General features: G+C 47.6%; 1 protein-coding gene across 41 annotated transcripts in view; it reads left to right on the top strand.

Annotated features, from left to right (window-relative positions):
• celf2 (cugbp, Elav-like family member 2) overlaps positions 1-17,676 on the top strand; it is a 179,177-nt gene that overhangs the window by 118,369 nt on the left and 43,132 nt on the right. For all 41 annotated transcript variants that reach the window (XM_076722781.1, XM_076722784.1, XM_076722769.1 and 38 more), the window contains one exon: positions 5,638-5,720. In XM_076722781.1, coding sequence (XP_076578896.1) covers positions 5,638-5,720 — 83 coding nt within the window. The remainder of the gene's footprint in view (positions 1-5,637; positions 5,721-17,676) is intronic.

The raw sequence follows: 17,676 nt of genomic DNA, 5'->3' as shown, positions 1-17,676 counted from the left end.
TTGCAACCATAACGGGGTTTTTTTTTGGCGAATTAGAGCTAAAGCTGAGATGAAGCTGCATCGCTGCAAGAAAGCAGACTGAAGAGTTTCTGTCAATACAGATATCTGCCTGTCAGGTGCTCATTTGGTTTGAAGCTCAGCGTACATCTGTGGACTCCGGATGTCAAAGCTGATATTTAAGTTCTACCGTTCGTCTGAAAAGTCGTCCAGAAAAGCCAAAAAAAAAGCAGAAGAATCCAGTGAAGACTGCCAGCGAGAGAACATCTGAGGAACATGGGACACTCTGCACTGAACGGCAGGCTAATGAAAGTCTGTTAAGTAGATTAGCTGCTGCTTAAGCTACGATGACCCATTCACCTGTTCTGTGGCGGGGGAGGCCTGGATGTTCCATTTTGAAATTACAATAAAGAAACACATTCGTTAATTAAATGCACAAAGAAAGTGAAATTGCAGTGCAGGCTGTTACCTCCGAGGTGCCTTGCACGCTGGCTGGTGTGATTACCACGATCAGACGTGAACAACATGGCCCGGACCGGCGCCGGATTTTAAATAAAAAGGCGATATCGACCTGAAATAGCAGGACGAGGCTGAACACAGCTCCTCAACACGCCCCGCTCGGCTCCTCCGCAGCGCCGCTGTCTGGCGCCGTGGAGCCGGGGTCGACCTGTTGTCGGAGGGGGGAGATGTGTTGACAGAGGCGGGGAGCCGTGGGTCTTCACTCAGTCAAAGGCCCCCTTCAGCAGCCATGAAGCATTTATGAACAGGCATCTCCCTCCTCTGCTCTCTATTCCGCTCACAGCAGCTCTTCCTCTCCCCTCTTCTTCTCCTGTCTTAAAAACACTCTTTCCCACGTCCTCGCCGTCCGTCTCACTCTTACACTCCTTCACGCACACACACACACACACATCTGCGTCTAATAGATTTTCTTCCCTCCTCTGCGAGTCGGTGTGTGTGCATCTCTTGTGTGTGTTTTCGAGTGTCCCTCTTCAACAGCACAAGCAGAGCGTATGTCCCTGTTCTGAGCCCTCTCGGCCTTCAGGTAAATGTTTGTGCTGCGAGAAAAGAGACTGTACACACAAATTGATGGAAAGAGCTTATTAATGCTAGTCTGCAGCACTTTTTCAAGGTTGCCATACAGGTACGTTTCTCTGTAAATAAAGCGCATAGGCTGACACACGCTTAAAAATAATATGCGCGCTCTTATTGGCTTTCTGGAGCTTTGTGTGTGAGCTGCGAGTGTGCTGACTCTTAAACAGGTGGAACTGGAACACTGCAGGGAATGTGTCTGTGTGTCTAAGTGTGTGTGTGTGTGTGTGCGCATGTGTGTGTGAGGTCCACTCCACTGCTCTTTGATCCTCGTCTTGACAGCCCACCACCTGGGACGATCCGTCACACACCGCATGGCTCCCAGGCCCGGCTACACCATGGGAATCACAACACACAGCGGCTAACGCAGCGCTAACAGCCAACCCTCCCCTGCACATTATACACTGTCAGAATCGCTAATGCTAACACCAAAAGCTAACCCTCCCATATACAGATATGCAAAAAAAAAAAAAAAAAAAAAAAAAAAATGCCACCGGAATCATAATTCACAGCGCGGCTAGCAGCTAACCCTCAAACAGTGCTATTGGAATTGCTAATCGCACACAAGGGGCCCAAGCTTGAGCACAGGTGCAATTGGAATTATAATGGAATTATAATGTACAATACTGAGGCACCGCTAAAAAGCTCCCACTTGTACACACATGGCATTCACCCTGCACCGAGCGTGCAGGAAGGATAATGAACAGACTCCAACGTTAACGTGCCTCACATGGAAATCATGATGTCGGCTAAGATGTGCTTACGAGTCAGTTTTGCAGCTTTACATGTGGTCAGATGGTTTCCTTAAAGGGCCAGTGCATCATTTTTTTACTGCGTTTATAAGGGTACTAATACACACTAATACTGTAGAAGGAAAAGCAGTATTTGGTTCATTTCTCAGTTGATCATAGTTTCAGAAAGTATTCATAACTTCGCCTTTTCATCAGATGTGACTGTAGTAAAACACAGGAGTGACCCGTTACACACACACACACACGGCACACCTGCGCAGGTGTTTTTGCTGATGATTCTTGATGAGTCCTCTTCTCTGGACTGTGCGGGGCTGATCACTGTCTTCTCAGTTTCGTCTCACCTGCTAGAGCAGAACAACTCAGACTTTTATGGTTTTTATGAGCTGAGCTGCATTCAGCCGTGCCAGCGAGGGAAACCTGCTTTAAATGGGGTGCAGGCGGCGGGAGGCGGCGGGAGGCGGCAGGCAGGAGGTTTTATCCCTATCAGCTGGAGTCATTCCTTTGTTCCCGGGGTCCCGTGTTCCCTGGATTTATATGACATGTAATGGGATGACACGACACAGGCTCCCATGTCAGTGTGTCTAACAGAATGTTGAAGTGGAGTGTATTAATGCTCCCTCACAGAGACGCTCTGGTAAACTTTTTACAACATCTGAGCGTCAGCAGAGGAAGTTCAGCACCTTCTCATGTTGGATTCACCCTCAAAAAGCCATGTGAACTCACCACTGTTGGTGCATGTGGTGTTGTGTTTATTTGCCCCACGAGCCATTGATTGAAGTCGGGCTGAGCAGCATGTGTGGGTCAGGTGCTGGAACGCTTCATGAACTCACTGAACATCACAAACATCTGTGTGGACTTTTTCTACCTTTGTTGCTTTTTATACTTTTGTTCTGCAAAGTATCAAAGAGGGAAACTTTAGACTCCTTGCCCTGCTCCTCTTCCTCGACTTCATCCGTCCAGTTTTTACCCTGATAACGGGGGGAGGGGGGGCAGAGATGAAGCAGGAGTGCCACAGATCGACAGCGTGTGGAAGCCGTCACTTCACCCCTGAGTTTTGTGTGGAAAAGCCGCATCAGTTTGGTGACCTACATGGAATAAATTGTATAAATTTTCACCCTGTGATAGTCTGTCAGTCGTGACTAATTTCCCCTCTTATCTCCGCGCCTTTAACTAGTAGAAGCTGGTGTGAAACTCTCGGTGGTAAATTAATACTGATAGTAGAAGTGGGGGGCTTAGGGTTTAGTGAAGTGACACCCCGAGCTGCCTTTCACGCTGGGGGTCATGGAAGAAAACACTAAGCTGGGAGTTATCCCCGCTAATACACAGGAACTGCAGCATTTGAATCACAACACCAATCACGTCGCTGACGCCAGGCTAAGGGCCAACTATTCAACAGCCGTGGCACCCAGAGGACACCGCAGGAATTCAGATCCATTATGCTCCAAGCCCCATCAAAGGGACTCTGGGATTCGGATGCTAAATCTGCTCCAGATGCTCACCGTTGGATTTCACTAAGATGCACTGCGGGGCAAGTGTCATAAGGGCTGATGCCTGCGATACGGCCAACAAAACCACGACCGGCCGCCGCTTTCACACTGAGCCGATTTATGCCGTAAACACAATGGAGAGGACAACAAAGCAGATGTAAACAATGGCGCACTCCACTCATCTGTGGACAAATAAATACATGAGGAAATCAACAGATGGGCCAAGCTGGAGGCGGAAGGTCCAAACGTGAGTCTGCAGAGACTGGAAGGAAGCTGCTGGAGCTCAAACCTGCGCAGACACGCAGAAAACCTGCATTAACCTTCTTAACCAAGGACTGATTGTGTCACTTAAACTCAACGCCGAGCTGAGACGAAACCTGTGTTGCATGCTTGATCTTGATTTGCATGATTTCACCTCAGCGTATGCATTTATACCTCCGCACCAAAGTGGGCTGTTTGCACTATGACCACAGAAAGTCCTGGTTTCTCATGAACTGGCAGGCGTCCATTAAAATCATATCACCTGAAAGAAGCTCAGCTCCCAGTCGGCATGTAAAGTTTATTTAACTGCAAACAAGTACGTGCTAAAAGCAGGAGTTGCTGCAGTAGCTGCTGGCTAACAGTTAAGCTAACTCTCACTGGTTTAATGGACCTGGCTGTGAGTTAAAGTACACTTCAGTAAATGCAGGATGTTTTGAACGCAGCCTCTCATTTCATCTGTGATAGGTGCCAACAAATGTGACGATACACTCTGGGGTGTACTTATATGTGCGCCAGAGCCCAACAGTACTAATGGAATCTTTATCAAAACTGCTAAAATGCTACCACCAGCTAACATATCGGGCCCTATTGCTTGAATACTCACACTTTTCATCGCTGCAGAACTCAGAATGACAACTTGTGGGAGCGGACGAGCAGCTTCACAGTCTGAGAGCGACGCTGCGCTTCAGGTCGCGCCGTCACTTAAAGCGCACGTCTTCATCGTTTCTGATGACGCATGGTGAATCTCAGGGCTTCCTGTTTGTTCTTCCAGTTGACTGACTCATTGCAGCATCCTCCATATTTCACGGTTGGCTCAAAGAGCCTTCGTCCGTCCTCCCTCGTCAGTTTTTAAAATTTCCCCGTGGCTGTCAGATAATTAAGTCTCATGAGGACATAAATACAGACAAGAGTCCACACTGTGACTTTTCTGATGTTTGACAGGAATGAAATAAATAACAGCTGCTGTTTGTATGAGGAAAGTAGAAGAGTCACACCTCTGTCTGCCCTAAACGTCCTCCCGCTGCTTTTTGCCTGACTGTGCAGGTTTGCGTGCTGACGGAGAATGGCCCACGACTGCAGTGTTTCAGCCCCGCTCTGCAGGGATTACACGCAGATTAATGAAGAGGCAAAATCTTCCTCTTCGCTGCCTTCGCTGTGGTCGTGTCTGCACATGAGTGCAGATGCAGCGCTGCATGCGAGGAGGCAGCTTTGCCGGCTTTGACTCGGCCAATTGCAGGTTTGCAGGCAAGATTAAACCTGACCTTAAATTCAATAAAAGGCATTTTTTCTTGTAGCCTGAAATTCGTTTTCTCGTTGTTATTCAGCATTGTCGTGCTCATGTCACTCGTTTTGTGTTTAGGAAGCAGGAACACCAGCACAACACCTGACCTATTTACAGTAAATCACTGAAATATTGAACATGTGGGCACAATTCTGGGGTAATCTGAGTAGTTTTATGTGTTTGAAGCTTTCGAAAGACTATTTCAGCATGAATACTTGCAGTTCTACACACTGAAATACAGTAATTTGAAATTCTTTTGAAACTGCGTTTAGAGGATATTGTCAAGTTTTAAGCTCGACCTCTTTTGACCTGCAAATCACAAAATCAGTGGGAAGCAAGTGTGTAAATGAATGGGTGAATGGGTGAGGGAGCGTGAGCGGTGAACAGATGAGCGAGCAGTTTCTTTAGTGAGTGAGTGAGTGAGTGAGTGAGTAACTCTTCACAGTTTACTCGAGGATTAATGAAGAGGCGAACCCTTTTCTCCACCACCACCTCCTCTTTGTTTGTCTTAGTGCGTGTGTGTGTGCGTGTGTGCATGTGTGTCGCTCACTTCCTCGGGGCTCAAGTCATCAGCGTTGAAACGAATCCAAAAGCGTCGTCTTCCCCTCCGCTCGGATGTTCCGTCCTTAGCATTCACTCGGCGTCTGCCAGTGTCGACAGGTGATGCCAGGCAGATGAATAGAGAAAATGCTCTTTGTTGCTCCTTATGCTCATCCCCGCTCTCTCTCTCTCTCTCTCTCTCTCTCTCTCTCTCTCTCTCTCTCCCCAGGCTGCTGTTTTGTCACGTTTTACACAAGGAAAGCTGCCCTTGAAGCCCAGAATGCACTGCATAACATAAAGACCTTAACAGGGGTGAGTGTGTGTCCTCGATTCTCCTCTGCCTACTTTCTCCTCTAATCACACACTTACAGCAGCGCCCTGAGGCGGCCCCGCCCCAACCTGTGTGCGTGTGTGTCGGTGTGAACACGCAGGTATGAACGTCGGTGTGTCGCACGGCTGCCACAGTGCATTTGCAAGCGCGCGAGTGACCGAGTGAGCAGGTGAGCGGCCGACTGTCAGTGTTAGTTTGAGAGAGTCCGTGTTAAAGGTTCGCCGTGGAGGACAGTTTGTTTACATTATAAAGGACTCTATTAAAATGAGTGATGGCTGCATTCCATTTAGCTGCTTCAGTTTCAGGGTCCTGCTATTGCATGCTGGCTCGCTGTCTTACTGGCAGAACGGAGCCATCTTTATTGTACTGTGTGTCCTTAAGGCGGAACAAACACGCTGATTCTTAAATCTGCCTCTTGTCCTCCTTTTCCAGCACATCTCCACCTTTTACCTCCACCAATTGGTGATATGTGGGTGGAGTTGCATGAAAGCAGTTGGTGTTAAGTAGCTCCTTTGATGTGACAGATGTAGTCAGACTCTGATCAGGTCATTTTGATGTGCAGGCCTGGTTAGCTGCTACGTGTTTCGCCAAAGGAATGAAGTCTTATATTATTCAAGGTAAATTAGCCTGAGTAGCAAAATAGCACTGGGATCAATGTGCTTATTGATTATCAGTGGAATCATATTTTCAGTCATTCAGATTAAGCATTATAAGTACACTGTAGCTGAGACTACACTTGGGCCTCACTACATTTCACATCAGATCTCCTCTGTTGCCTTTCACGTCCCACCGTCACCACACATTTGCGTCACCGCCTCGCGCGCTCTGCAGAAATGTGCACCGCCGTGCTCGTAGCATGCACGGCCCTCCTGGTGCACGCAGCCACTGTGTAACACAATCATCAAGATATTGCTCTATAGCACCACTAGAAGTCAAAAGCACTTTAGAAGACGGGTGTTTGCATGCTCGCTTGCATCTAGCTGCTGCGTATCCGGACGCTCGTGAATGAGCTTGACTATAAAGGAGGGTGCTGATGCTGTGGCATTGCCTTTCTTTCATGCTGTCTGCTCCATTCTCCATTATTGTTCCCTCCTGCGGCCCAGGAGAGCGATAGAGGAAGTGGGCCGGAGCTCGCTCGCGCTCTCACTCTTTTAGCCCTGGGTGGATATTTAGAGGCCCCTGATCCCTTCTGCTGGGGCGATTGGCTGCTTCCCCGCCTCTCTTCTTGGCTGCACAAGCTAACTGGAATCTCATCAGTTGAGCGCCTGCATTCACTTGCTTCTGTCAGTTGGATCAGAACGTAGCCCCCCCCCCCCCCCCCCCCCGGGCAGGACGGGGTGGATACCGCGAATCCCACAAGAGCTACCCAGGATTTGCACCCGGGTTCCAGATTCGGAGTCAAGCTTGTTGTTTTGCACAGAGTCACCGTGTTAATTGCTCGTGGAATAAGTATGTTAAATTTGCTCTGTTTTCCTACGCTGTGAGAGTTAGTCACTTATCCCTTGTTGGAGGTGTGAAACAGCCCTGGGGAGGACACATACTGCAGCAGTCTCAGGATTATAGGAACATGAAATCGCCTTCTTCTACACCGAAGCACCCTCCCTGCCTGTGTTCTGGCTGGTCATCCCTGCTCCTGCAGCATCTCTGTCTGCTTGTTGTGTTTCAAGACGCACCAGCAAATTTGGATTGTAGTTGCATGCAGGGGCACAAGTTAGGTTTCAGGAGCGGAGGGCGACAGAAGAAAGTGTTCCTCGGTTTGTGTGCCGTAACCTTCAGTTATATCAGTTCACATCAACACACGAAGCTGTGCTAACCCGCCTTAAAACAGGTTTTCCTGTAAGCAAACACAGTTATATTTTCATTGACTGGTCATGATGTCAGTCCCAGACTCAGAGGTTGAGCAGGTCGTACGCTAATCTGAAGGTTGGTGGTTTGAGCCCCTTCAGCCTGTGAGTCCTTGGGGAAGATGCGGAACCACAAATTGCTCCTGGGTGAGCGTTTGGCATAGAAAAGGAACGGGTGTGTGAACGGGTGAATGCTGACGTGTGAGCTCGGTCGGTGATATCATATATATCAGGATTTTGGTCCTCAGTAAACTCATTTTTGTCCGTGGTCAGGCAGAAAAGCGTCTGAGAGCAGGGAAAATTAAAGCTGTCCATTGAAACCCAGACGACATTGATCAGAGGCATAATATGTACGAAATGAAACCTTCATCATATTCGTCATGTCATAGCTGGACAGCACTGACTGGCTGACATCCGATTTTTAATAAAAGTCCAGTATTGACACACGGGTATGGTTTAAACCTAATATACAAGCACAATAAATACCGCACACTCGCACACTCACACACACACTTGAAAAACACTGAATCAATAGTGGCATAATGACAGATCATTAAGTGGTTTGTGCAGCGTTCGTTTATAGTTTTTTTACAGGGATTTTAAACCGACTCCACCTCATCTTGAAATAAAAAAAAAGGGCTGAAAAAGGTGGAGGGGGGGCGAGAAAAAAAATGGATGGCGAATTAATTGCGGAACGAGGCAAGACAAAAGGAGAGCTGACACGGAGAGGGAGAAATTGAACGAGAGGTTAGGCGAGTGATGGGCAGATGGACAGTAAAAAGGTGGAGTGCAGCACTCCAGCACGCTCGAGGGCAAAGCAATAAACGGGCCGCAGTTAAAAACCAATACCTGCTTATTAACTTCCCCGCTCTCCTGGCTTGTAAAAAGCCAGTGGAACAATGTTTGTATTGGCACTCTTCCCCTCCCTCGCTCTCTCCTTCCAAACCCAAGGCCCTAACAGGGAGAGATGCAATCAGAGTGGAAAGCTGGACCGAGGCCAGGCTGGAGAAAAGGGCACCGGTATGGGCAGCGCCGGCCGGCAGCCATGTTGGTTTAGAGCTGGAACAGTTGAACGGCTGCCATTTGTTTTTTAGGAGGGCATTGAGCGGAGGGGTCTGCGGTTAATGTGATGAATCTCTCCCTGCGTGGCGCTCAGAGAGGCGGCGGCGGCGGCGAGGGGTTGAGCTTCATGCAAAAAAGCGGCAGCTCTTGTTGTTCCTCCGGCAGCCTCTCCACGTCGCCTCCCATCGCTCCTCAGCTGCCTCTGCTGAAGATTTGACAGCGCGTGTATACCAAATGTATGCATATGTGATTTAAATGCATGCAGGAAGTGTATATTGTTGTCAGCTCCGGAGCTGCCTGTCATATTTCAGTGATGAAGTCATGTTTCCAGAGCACACGCGGGTCAGAGCAGGAACTGGATGAGGCTCCTTGTTTTCAGTTGGTACAGATTTGTATCAAAAACGCCTGGATTTCTCTTCTTTCCAAGGAGTAGACTGGCCCCAGCACACCCACAAGCTGCTGAGTCTCCAGCTGTAAGAAGACACTGATCACTGTGGTTTCCAGCAAACAGGGTCATCCAGTGATGAGTCAGAGACGCTGGAGGACTCTTCAGAACTAAGATAAAGAAAACAAGCCGGCGTTACTGCTACTGCAGCGAGCTTGAATCCCCGTGAACGCTGCAGTGTATTCACTTTAGGTTGGTGACCTCTGTTGGCCAAGCAAAGGCGATGTAGTATAAAAAGCAAGAAAGTCAGCAGAAGGTGATGGTGGCTGATGGAATGATGAAGCTGAAGATCTGGATGGCAAATAACAGCAGCATGAAAGAAGTAAAGCAGAGAGAGAGAATCATGTTTAGAAAGACAGCAGCGAGGTGACAGGCTAACGGTGAAGGTGCTGTTGGATAGATGTGACCAGCTGACCAATGACGGCAAAGACATTCGGAGTGGATGCAGGATGGTTTGAGAAATAAGCTGCAGGCGTACTTAACGTTAACGATCTGAAGTTACGACACGCAGCTACATGACAGCAGCGTGCTTGTAACCGTAACTCAGCCGGTTTCAGACGAGCATCTTGAGCCTGGACGTCCACATTGACGCAGGACAGCTTCACACTTCAATTAGACCGTGCCACCTCAGTAAATCAGCGGATCTGTCGGAGGTGACAAGAAAGTAATTTGCCAGATTTCTTTGCGGTAAAATCCAAAAATAATGAGTCATGTGCGTGACACACACGGAGTCTTCAGAGTGAAATCTGCTTCTGAGAGAACAACAGCTTTCACTGAAGTTGTTTCTAATGACCTGCTAATGAAGCTCTGGGGGGTGGAGACAAAGTGTGTGTCTGTCTGAGTGTGCAGGAGAGTGTGTGTCTAGTAGCACTAGGGACGTGTAAACACGCACACACACACACACACACACACACAACCCCCCCATAACCCATCTATCGTCAAAAAACATGCCCTGTACCCCTGGAGCGATTTAAAGCCATAAGACCCAACCCCTGCTGCACGGACTGATCCACACCCCTGCATGACTCTTCAGCACACAAACACACACAAACGCACACACACGCACACACACACACACACACACACACACACACACACTTTCATGTGCATATGCCTCAGCACAGTCTGAGTTTATTAAATTACATTTTTTCTCTCTCATATTATTTGTTCGTTTATTTATTTATTTTCTTTCCCCCTCCTGATCCGCTGGAAGACACACCCACCTTCCACACTAACACAGCACACACGCTGAGACACGCACACACGCTGAGACACACACACACACGCAGCAGCAACAACAACACGCGGCGAGTTAAAGCCTGTCAGCCTGCCTCTCAGACAAGGTTGTTTGAGATTTTCCACTAAATTGAACTCTTTCATTAGTGGCTGACAGATGTCTAAATGCCCGGTGTCTCCCCTCGTCTCCCCCCCACCCACCACCCCTGACGCCCGCCAAGAGAGCCCCGGGGCTGCTGTTCTCTGTCTGAAGCTGGGTGGAGGAAGGAGGGTGGAGGGGACGGAGAGATGGAAGGATGAAGGGAGGGGTGAGAGCTAATCTAGGACGTGTCCTCTGGAGTGCCCTCCAGCTTGGAGAAGTTCAGTCCTTTATCCTCGCTGTCTTCCGTCGCTCTCTCTCTACCTCTCGCCCTCTCTCCATCCCTCCCTCCCTCCGCCCGCCATTCTCTTTTGTCCAGCTGAATCTCTCTTTCCATCTTTCTCCCTCTCCATCTCTCTTTTTCTTTGTGAAAAAGGATGAAAAGCCCTTTGATTCACAGTTTCTCTCAAGGATATTTCATTCTGACACCGAGGCTGAGGGGAGGGGAGGAGAGAGAGGGAGAGGGAGGGCGATCGGGGCGTTGGGTGGGGTGGGGGAGGTTGGGTTGGGCGGTGGTGGCAGCAGCGGCGACGGGAGGGGGGAGGAGGAGGAGGGGGCTTCAGACGTGATCAGTCGAGCCCCGTCCTCCATGTGGGCGGATCAGAGCGTTTGTCGAGCGCCAAGCTTGATAAGAAGCGTGGGGCTCATTAAAAGCTACTGTCGCACCGAGACCCCACACACACACACACACACACACACACACACACACACACACACACACACTCTCGGGTCCCCACCTCCCTTACCTTTCTGCTGGCAAGATAATTAGTGACGCTCCGCTGCCAGAATACAGGCGCAAGGTTGTGTGTGTTCGTGCAACCAAAGGCACATCAAAGGCCCTCATCAAAGTAAGTGTGATCTCCAGCAAGGTTAAGGTTTAAAAGCAGCAATTTACAACCCAAAGACATAAGTCATTTAATCGGCCATTTATTATTTCAAGTTGGTGCACTGAGCTGCAGATAGAAGCACAGACTGTAAGTGATAATGTGTATTATCATTTTCAGTGATGTGAGAAATCAGATCCTTTCATGCAAAAGCCCCCGTGGTCTGAAGACGGTGACTGCTGCAGCCTTTGAAGGGAACTTGTGCGCTCGCTCGAGAAACGATGGACCGTGAGACGGCAGCTGCTTCGCGCCGCAGGCCTCAGTGTTTCACCGCAGCTCCCGTGTAGATTTTTACTTGACTGACGTCGTGTTTGAAAGTAAACCGTGTGTGATGAGCTGCTATCAAATGTGCGTCGGACGTGGCTCACACGTCCGGTTTTTATGAGCATTAAAGTACAAACTGTGAAGATTAAACGACCTATTAATGCTTTATGGAACAATATTATCCAAGAGGAGGCTTTAAGTCGATGGAGCTTTTCTTATTAATGTCTTATTCCTGATTTTAATGCAGTAATACATGTTTTATTACCTGGCCTCTTCTTGTTGGCTGCCACTTTCCTGTAAGGCATGCTGTATAAAAGGTAAACAAACAGTAGCTTGTGACTTTATTCGTGTTGTTCAATCATTTATAAACAACTCGCTAATGCTTTATAGACTAGCATGATGCTACAGGAGGATACACAACACTTAAAGGGACGTTTCACAACCCAGCTGCATCTTTTTTCTCATCTATAAAGCATCAATGAATTTTTTATTGAGCATTAAATAAATGGTTTTCAAAGCTTAGCCTTTGCTTTGACGTGTGCTTTAAGTAATACTGTTTAGATTTGGTCATCCTGCCTCTTGGTTACTACAACATTTTTCACACCAGCTTCACTGGTGAGAGTCCAAATGGACGTGCAGGCTGTAAACAAGCCCTCAGTTTTACAGAATATATTTGAAATGTTTTCACGGCTGCACACTGTGCGCAAGATACACTTCCTGGTTTGCTATGCTGCCAAATAATGTGCTTAAATCCCAAACATGCTGCCAGCTCACTGTTAATGTCTCTAAATCAACTGTGTTGCAACCCACAGACCAATATTTTGGCCATTTTTCTCCAAAGATGTGACAGTTTTCTGCGTCTCAAGCCGACGAGACGCCCTCAGCTGACGCCTGAGATGGAAGCTGAGCCATCGATCAATTCGACAATAACTCCAAAACGTAATCAAAAGGAATCCACTGAAGAAATGGTGCAAGCATAAAAGGCCAGCATTAGCCCCTTTTAGCAGCTCACAGACACTCGAGCGTACCCTCGAGTGTGCACAAGTGTGTGTTTTCACACTTGATCGTGCGGCGTGGGGAGAAACGCTGTCAGTCGATGTGTGTTTGTTCAGGTACGAGCCTATTACACATATCGCTGCTCGATCACAATAGCTCTCCATGCAGCTCTTTATAAGCAGACTGACAGAGAAAGAGATGAGCTAACTCCCGCCGACTGATAGACCACCTGATTTACTCTCTAAGTTTCCTCCTGCGTAAACCGACCGCCGTAACCGCCCGGGGACTCGGGGTGCAGCTGTAGGTGGTGCTAAGCGCGAAACAGCGGAAATACATCAGTGTAGGATATTAAATTTATCATGTACTAAGCCGTGTGTCATCAAACATTCATGTGTTATAGCCTGGAGGATATTATGCAACAAGCTGAAAGGTTAGACCTCGGACAAGTGGTTTATAAAAAGGCTGAGCGGAGACGGCTGACCAGTAGACGGCTATTAGAGCAGCAGCGGCTAAATGTGCGTGTGTGTGTGTGTGTGTGTGTGTGTGTGTGTGTATGTGTGTGTGTGTGTGTGTCCTCATCTTTAAGCCATGCCCGGCTCCTCGCAGATCATTTAAGTCCAGAAAAACAACAGTAGCTCATCGGTTGCAAACAGCGCACACACATGTACACACAACCATTCCCACAGCGGTGTCATTACAGAGGCTCATTATCAAAATCAATTCAATTAAAGGCTGTAATTGCTGCAGTGAAGCCCAAATGCTATTGCAAACAGGGCTGAAGGAAGGCAAACCTCATGGATGCGCCAACCCTCAGAGTGTGCGCACGCATGTGTGTGTGTGCTCTTATTTAACGAAAGAAATATTAATCGCTTGTTTCAAATTAACTTCCCTAACCCCTCTTTTCTCGCCGCGGTGTTTAAGCATATTGATTTTTCAGGGGAGGGAGGGAAAAGAAAAGGGCGGGCGGAGCAGGAAGGAGGGAGGAGGGTGTCTGCAAACGCAGGCCAACTATGTTAAACACTTAGAGTAGTTAGTGTGTGGACGCGACGCAGCATAGCTAATGCCAAATCCCTCAGTCATTCCGCTCACACACGCGCGCAGGGTTAATTGTTTACCGAGCTAAATGAAGTGGGGATAATGTAGGCTAACTGTGCGCTAAGTGCCGCTAAGACGAGGGATATTGTAAAGGACAAGTTGATTTATGGTTGTTTGTTTGCTGAAAGGAGAGTGAGAATTGAAGTCACACTTAATCTGCGTCAAGGTGTTTGTCAGCAGAGGGTGTGTTTGGGATGTGTCGAGTGTGTGTGTGTGTACAGTGTGTGTTCGAGGGGAAACACACCTGGAGTTTACTTCTGATTTGTGTGTTTTTGGATTACGTTTAAGACTGTAACATCTGGGCGCTTCAAACCAGGATTTTCAGGATTCAGACGCAAGAAAGAGGAAAAGTTCCTGGTTTCAGGGGTGTTTGTGTGGTTTTGACCCATAATGCAACAGGTTTCAGGCCGGTGACGTCGCTAACTTCAGCCATAGTGACGGAGATGATGAGGAAACTACACCTGACACGGCCAATAAATGTGGTTCGACACCTCGTTAAAGTTTTTTTTTCACTTGATTGATCATTAGAAATGTGTCTTTAAAGTAAAGAAAAACACATTAAAAGCACAAATTGAGGCTGTAAATCGAGTAGCAACGAGGTGCAGATAACAGCTGAATATCATGCAAACTGTTGGAAACTGAGCGATGCTGCGTCTCTCTTTTGTTGCTTTCTCAGATTTTAATAATATCTCAGAAATATGGGTAAACACACAGAATTGATCAGTAATTTCTTCTCTTTTGGAAATTACTGCTGCATTTCTACATGCACTGAAACGCATTCACACGCCTGCTTTCTTTAATTTACGTGTGTATTTTTAAGCCTTTCCGGTGACTGTGCAGCCTCACAGTCGGGTTTTATTGGCAGAAGTTCATTATTCTGTGTCTTGATTTGTTTGTTTTCTGGTTATTTTTAGTTATTTATTCTTAGTTTTTAAGGAAGCGGAACCAAACAAATGTAGGTGAAGTGTGTGTTGTGTTCTCGGTGATGATCGCCGTCTGGAGGTCGCGCGTGCGCAGGGGCACCTTTGCGGTTTGTGTGTTCATGTTACACACTTACAGGTGTGTGTGTGTGTGCATGTGTTATGAGTGTGTGTGTGTGCGTGTGTGTGTGGTCGGTCGTACGGTCTCGGTCACTGATATTGAATCCCGACTGTGAGGGCCATCTGTCTGACTTTGACCCAGCAGCTCACCGTCACACCTTCAGAGAGGAGGGTGTGTGTGTTGTATAAGGAGTGTGTGTATGGTGAGTGTGTGTGTGTCTGTGTGTCTGTGTGTGTGTGTGTGTGTGTGTGTGAGACACAGACAGAGATGGTGGGGTGGTGGTGTTTGGTACCATACAGTATGCACACTCCCCTGTTGTTGGCACACACACTCTGGTCATGTGAACTTGGCTGTTGCTTTGAAGGTGCCAACTGCTGGCAAAGAGCACACACACACACACACACACACACACACACACACACACACACACACACACACACACACAGCCACACACTCCTTACAGGACACACACACTCATCCTATTCCCAGCGTGGGCCTCAAGTTAGTGCTCTGGCTCCAGGACAAGCCGACCTCTGACCTTTTAAGCATCGGGGCATTCCTGGAAGATGTCTCCGGGTGAGGGGAGGCGGCAGGGGAGAGCGCTGACCCAGGAGCAGCAGATAACATTTAGGAAGTGTAAGGTTTCCTGCACTCCATGCACCAGGAGGGACTATTTAACGGCCGGCCGAGGGGGGTGGCACGCAGATCGTCTGGTTGACGGGAATCTCTGTACATGATGAGAACATAAAGGTAAAAAAGCTCAAATGAACAGAGGGGGGTTAGCGGGCGTCAGCTAGCCCAACACATAGACACCTCGCCTCAGCCAGGGAGGAGGCGCGATTAAGGAGACTGTCCCATAACTGGAAGGTCGTGAAATGCATCCTGGCCGTCCTCTGATCCCTCTGCTGTAATGTGGACCTTCTGCTTTCACTCAACATTTTACTGACGTAAATATCTGCTCGGCTAACCTTGAACAGCCACAGCTGCGGCTCGTCAAGCTCACAGACAAGTTAAGGCTCAATTACTGAATATTTTTAAATTGATAGCCATCAAACGACGTGTGAAATGGAGTGACAAACTCTTATAGCCAGCACTCACATTGTTTTGGTTTTAACGCAGTTTTGCTTTATGATTCAGTCTGTTATCAGCCTCGTTAGCCTCGCCCGCTAGCTGCCAGCGGACAGACGTTAGCAACGTGCAGGTGAAGAAAGTGGAACTGTTTGCTAACACGTTAGCCATATAACATGTTAGGGAGGGAATATTATACCAGGCTAACATGTTTTTTAGCTTCTTGTAAACTTTCTCTGCCCTTAATTAGCCAAAACAATAAATTAATGCAGGTCAAAAGACCAGAGTTCTCCCAGCTATAACCTCCGTTCTGCTAGCTAGCAGCTGTACCTCAGTGAATTTACCTAAAAGTGAGTGCTTCTTTGGTTTTCTGTCCATATTTTTAGCTAATTAAGTCTTTATTTAGTCTGACGACTAATTTGGAATTTAGACTGAAAAGATTAATCTGTCTACTACACTACATATTCATCTATGTGGACTTTACAAAGGTGCAAAGATGGAGGCTTAATGAAGATATAATAGTGATTGTTTGGTTAGCTTTCAACAGCTACGCTTTCCACAAGGTTGACGAGCTCACAGTGAATACATGTGATGCTTTTAGCTTCTTCCCTTAAGGTCGATTAATGTATTAAAGTAGAATTTGCAATCTTCAAACCTCTAGAACAATAAAGTGAGAGAAAAAATGATTTCCAGGCCTGTAAGGTGAATAAAGTCATCAAGTTAGATTTGATTTAGACATGAATGAACACAGTCACCGCTGGTTCTGGGGTCCATGTACCTGCTGCTCCACAATCCAGATAAACAACCTCGTAGCAGCTAATAAATCGAACACAATGCTTTGCGGTTATTGTCGAGCAGCAAGACGGAGTTGTTATTCTCAGCAATGTAATTCTTAAACAGTGGGACAACATGGTGGCTTAGCAAGTCATTATTAGCAGTGTGAGTGGTGACTTTCAGTTTGCACATTAATATGTAAATTAAATGTTAATCGATTTTCAAAGGTGTGCATTTATCATGTGTTTTACGGCGTCGCCCAGTATGACTCAGTCAATCAGAACTGAACTATGCAGTTTGTAATAAGGCAATTCAAGTGCTCTGAAAATGATTAAAAACAAATGGTGACACTTTACTTCAAGTGCGCTGCGGATGCATTGCGTGCAGATAATAAGACCCTTAAAGCTCAGACAAACTTTCACGACGTAATAATCAAACATCAGGAAATTACATTCAATTTAACTTTGTGTCATTAACTGTACAGCTGCCCTGCAAAGCATTCAGCTCATCTTTTTTCATTCCGTGTTTTGTAAATCGTGCTCTGATTAATTATTATGCAGTGGTTTCGAGTGGCTTACGAGGACCATTTCAATTAAAGATTCATCAAAGAAAGCAGGCTCTCGTCAGAGCGCCGAGGAAGAGGCGAGAAAAGAGGTTTTCGGGACCGGAGGAAGGATGAAGTCTCATGTAGGACGTAACAGGTAAACAGGAAGTAGATTAAGCAGCCTACTGACTAGACAGCTACGCTTGTGAAGCTAAATGCCAGCGCAGCATCACGCCGGCTGCACACATGGCCGTACGTGCTGAAGTTTTCGGTTCTCTGTGCTTTTTATGAGCCTGAGCGCAGTCAGGACTTAGTAGTTTTGCCGGGCGCCTGCTGAGCGCATAATGAATGGCAGGCCGCGGCTGTGGGCCTGCCAGGCAAGAAGAAACGGCACTGTGGAATTGTGGGATAGCGGAGGAGAGTCTTGCATTGTGGTTCTCAGCGGGAGCTCGCCGAGATCAAACATGCCAGCAGCACCGCCGCCCGCCGGGCATTCTGGGTAGACAGACCTGAGGAGGAGACGCCTGAAACCCAGACAGTTTTTG

This window comes from Chaetodon auriga, chromosome 22, assembly GCF_051107435.1.
Source record: "Chaetodon auriga isolate fChaAug3 chromosome 22, fChaAug3.hap1, whole genome shotgun sequence".
Lineage (NCBI taxonomy): Eukaryota > Metazoa > Chordata > Actinopteri > Chaetodontiformes > Chaetodontidae > Chaetodon > Chaetodon auriga.
Note: the sequence above shows the minus strand (reverse complement) of the source record. Positions and strands in the feature narration are given on the sequence as shown.